Source organism: Crocuta crocuta, unplaced genomic scaffold, assembly GCF_008692635.1.
Source record: "Crocuta crocuta isolate KB4526 unplaced genomic scaffold, BGI_CrCroc_1.0 scaffold303, whole genome shotgun sequence".
Lineage (NCBI taxonomy): Eukaryota > Metazoa > Chordata > Mammalia > Carnivora > Hyaenidae > Crocuta > Crocuta crocuta.
The window spans coordinates 2498667-2503103 of record NW_027528276.1 but is presented as its reverse complement, the minus strand read 5'-3'; the positions used below and the strand labels follow the sequence as shown (position 1 = coordinate 2503103).

General features: G+C 61.6%; 1 protein-coding gene across 1 annotated transcript in view; it reads right to left on the bottom strand.

Moving 5' to 3' along the window:
- Positions 1-3580, bottom strand: part of ZC3H12A (zinc finger CCCH-type containing 12A) — a 7997-nt gene extending 4417 nt beyond the window's left edge. Inside the window, exon 1 of the mRNA XM_077753131.1 lies at positions 3086-3580. Coding sequence (XP_077609257.1) covers positions 3086-3477 — 392 coding nt within the window. The 5' untranslated portion in view covers positions 3478-3580. The remainder of the gene's footprint in view (positions 1-3085) is intronic.
- Between the last annotated feature and the right edge of the window lie 857 nt (positions 3581-4437).

The window sequence follows — 4437 nt, the reverse complement described above, 5'->3', positions numbered from 1 at the left end:
GGCCCCAAGAGAAGGGGGGAGGGAGGTGGGGCAGCCAGGGGGTACAGAGGCCGTCCGGGGGATAGGCTGGGACTCTCGGGTCGGAAGGTCTCCATAAATTGTAAAGGGGAGGGCAAAGTCCAGCTGAAGGCAGCGCTCATCCCTGCCAGGTGGTGGGGCCTCCCTGCCGTCCCCCGGCCTTATAATAAAAGTTCATATGTACTGAGGGCTCTGGGCCAGGCTCTGACCAAAGTGCTTAACGCCGAACCGTCAGCAAGCCTCTGAGGGGGGTGCTATCATGCAAGGCCCCTTTCCCCTTCACTCAGATAAGAAAGCTGGTCTATACAGCACGGCACCTGCGGCAACGGTGGAACAGAGACGCAAGCCCGGGGCCTGTGCTCCTAACCACCACGGTGCTGATGCTCAGACAGGGACAAAGTACCAGCCCCGGCCGCGGGGGGAGAGGGCAGTCAGCAGGCACCGAGCTCCCATTGGGGGCCCGATGAGCCCCACACCTCCCGTCTTCATCCTTACAAGGCCACAGTGAAGGAAATCCAGGCTCTAGCTGGTGGTAAGAGACAGAACTTGAACCCACATCTGAGGCTACCGGCGTGCCGTTCTAGGCCCTAACAGCAAGATGTGAGGTTTATTAGTGGGCAGAAGGAAAAGCTCCCAAATTGGAGTCTGAACAAAGCGTTAAGGAGTAGGGGCAGGCTGGGGACGGGAGACAAGGACGCGATGGGCAAAGTCCTGCTCCTCAGGACCCGCGTGAAACGGCACTGCCTCGAGAACCCTCCCTGACCTTCCAGGGTGGCTCAGGTCCCTGGTGTGTCTTCGCGATGCCCCTCCCCGGGCCTTCTGCTGTCTCCCCATTGGGAACATGATCATTCCCTGGCTTGGCTCCCTGGCTTAGGTAAGCAGGCAGCACACACACCCACCGACCTGCTTCTGTACACACTCGCGTATGTGCACACGGCCCATCCAAGGCCAGCACCTGCCAGCCCTACGACTTCATGGGATGCCAGAGCTTCCAAAGACAGGGTACTGCCCCTGGGCATCAAAAGCCTGAGCTAGGGACAAGTCTGCTCGCAGCCGTCCCAGCCCCTAAAGCACTCCTGGGGCAGGCAGGGAGAGCCTTGCTCTTGGCAGGAGCAGAGCCCAGGATGTAGTCCTCAAGTTGAGCCAGGAAAGGAGGGCCTCCCTGGAGCTCACTTTAGTCCCTCTTGCTGCAAATGGAGAAAACGCTGCTGGCACAGGAAACCAGACATCCTCCTGCCCCCACCGCAGTCCGGTTGGCCCAGAAGGTCAGGGCCCCCTCAAGCCTGGCTAACTAGACACTGGTGAGGATGTAGGGGCTCCAGCTCGGTGGCTCCCACCCTAGGATAGAGTGCAGGGCCAGGCCAGGGTACCCAGGTAAAGAGATCTGCTGGGGCTGGGCCCAGATAGAAGAGAAAAATTCCCTTAGAAGGAAACAGAGGTGAATTTCCCCACGATTTGCATACGGTGGGGGCTGGTCTGTCCGCCCTTGGCGGGGGAGGGGGCGGCCAGGCAGGAACCCAGCAGCAGCTGAGACAGGAAGTTTGAGGCTGGAATTCCCCTCCTGCTACAGCCCCAGCTCAGAAACCCCCAAGGCGGTGCCTCGCCAGGCCTGGCTCCTCAGGGTCAACCCCTCCTCCCGCCCAGGCCCCTCCTCCTCCTGCCTGGATACAAACACTCGGAGCACATGGCTGCCCCTGGGGGGTGGGGGGGGGAGATAGTCCTTAGCCAGCAGCCTCCCTTGGCTTGGCGCAGCCTACCCGAGTCACAGACCTCTGCAGCTCCTCGCCCAGCCACTAGCTGCTGGAGCCAGAGAGGACACCCCTAAGGCTCAAAGCCCGGACTGTAATCAGCTGCCGCTAGGATGTGGAAGCCAGCTCTGCCCAACCTCCAAGCTAGGCTCGGCCCATTTCAGCGATGGGAAGACCGATCCAAAGGTGGCTAGAACAGGCCACCTGGACACCTACTGAGCTGGGCCAGGACCAGCTGACTTGGCGGAGCTGGGCCAGGAGTGGGAGGGGCTAAAGGCATTGAAGCCTTAGACAGCCAAAGAGCCCTCTCCAGGCCCCACCTGTGTCTGGGGTCTCCCTGTCCACACCCACTGGAACTTTTGCCAGTGAACGACTGACCCACCCAGCCCTGACTCAGCAACCACCTTGGAGGGACCAAGAGAAAGTAAGGCCAGAGGGCGAGGCCTGGATTGTAAGGAGGCCTGTGCTCCCTGGGGTCAGGGGCAGCCGTGGCCCCAGGCTTCACCTGCCCGCCCCCCCACCTTCCCTTTGACGGTGGTCTTCGTGGAGAGCAGAACGTTACTGGGATAGAGTCCTGGCTCTGGCCCCGGGAGGCCCAGGTGCCTCGGGTGTAGCAGAAGCAACCCAAGTCACAGTTGACCTGCCCACCATGGAAGCCAGATCCTTGAGGTCACTCTTGGTCACGGAGACAAAGGTACCTGGGCCTGCTTCCTTGGGAATCCAGGTCTGGGACAAGGCCCCAGAGGCCCCAGACCCTAAGCACCAGGATTACTGAGCTTCTGCTTCTCCCCAGGCTCTGTGCCTCCACTCCTCAGCACTGTCACCTGAGCAGGGGCTGCCTGGATCTTACTGGTGCGGAGAGAAAGCTAATAGACATCAAGTGACTGGCTCCTGCACGGGCAAGCTGGCCTCGCAATCTACTCCCCTTACATCATGCTGCCTCGTGTCACAGGAGAGGAACTGAGATTGAGTGCTGGCCTTCGGGGAGAGATGTAGTGCATAAGGTGTGAACTCCAGAGACAGAAGGACCTGAGTTCGAATCCTGACTCTACCACTTACCAGCACCGAGCCCATGAGCACATCTTTGTTCAAAGATGTTCTCCTCCCTAAAACATTCCTAACAAACCCACTTCCAAGAAGCTGTAAGGATTAAGGGAGTCCCTTGGCATATCACAGAGCCTCAATAAAGGCCTTTCCCTTCCTCGAGATGGGTCTCTGAAAGCAGGTCAAGCTTCCTGAAGGTCTCTACCACAGGTGCAGACACATGGCCAGCATCCCTGGCCACAGGCCGTGGTCTCAGCCCCAGAAAGGACACGTACCTCATGGCCACATTGCTTCCGTCGATGACCACAGGCCTCAGGTCACTGCCCTCCTTGTTCTCTTCGGAGGGTGAGGGCTCCAGGGTGGGAGCCTTGGGGGTGCCCCCACCCCGGGGGACCAGGGGGAGATGAACGCAGGGGTCCGGGGAGGCCTGGCGCTCCCGCTCAGCTGCTGACCCATGTTTGACCAGCTCGCCCAGCACTGTGTTGGTGTCGGCCTGCACTCCCAGTTTCTGCAGGACACTGTGGATCTCGGCAGATGAGTAGCCTAGCTTCCGGAAGAAGTCAACCTTCATCTGAAGCTCCACAGCCGACGCCTCCTCGGTGCTGGGCTCCTGAGCCGGTCTGGGGGTACCTTGGGAGCTGTGACTGTCAAGTTCCCACAGACTCATGGTGGCGCTGGCTTCCTGAGTGGACCTCTCTCCACCTGCCACTCACAACTCAGACTGACAGAAGGCACCTGTCACAGCTCCTGGAGGAACACCGCAAGAATTAAAGATGCGAGTGGCTCTCTCTCCTACCCCTCTCCAGCCCCTACCCCACCCAACAGGTTGAGCCCTAGAGACTGGTGGCAACGAGAAAAGCCGTCTGCACGTGGCACCTCCCCCTACCCTCTCAAAAGCTGTCCCAGCTAGGAGTCATCATTCCCGGTATATACAGTATGAAACTGAGCCACATACTTCAAGAACTCGCTTAAGGTCATCCAGCTGTTAGCTAGTGGCGCAAGGACTTGAACTTAGGCTGTCTGACTCCACCTCCTACCCCGCCCCTAGTCCCGCGGCAACCCAGGGGACCCAGAAGTCCTGGGAGGCCTCGGAGGACGTCGCCGCGCCCCCACAGCTGCGGGGCGGGGCTCTCTGATGGAAACCCGGGGTTGGACGGGCACTGGGGGAGGGGGGAGGTACCGGGGGCTTCCCCGCTGAAGTCAGCGCCTCCGCCCGCCCCGCGCTCGGAGCCCAGGCCCAGGAGGCACAGGGCCCGCGGCCGGACTCCCTGGCCGGGGGGGAAGTTTCCGAGGCGACCCACTGGCGAGAAAAGTTGCTGGGAAACTCTGGTTGGCAGCCGGGCGCGGCTGACGCGGAGGCTGNCCCAAAGCGGGGCGGGGACGCGAGACGCCGCACGCCGGACGCGGGACCGGGCCCCGGGCGCAGACGTGCGCGGGACTGGGGCGCACGGCCCGCAGACGTCAGGGAGGCACGGGCCGAGCCAGGTGCGCGCGGACTCACCGGAGTGCGTACGGCGATGCGAGGGCCGGCTCAGGGACAGCCACGCACGTCCAGACCTAGGAGCGCCGCAAGCACGCCCCGACTGCCCACGGGACAGTCACGGTCGCGCTGAGTGAATCGGGTACA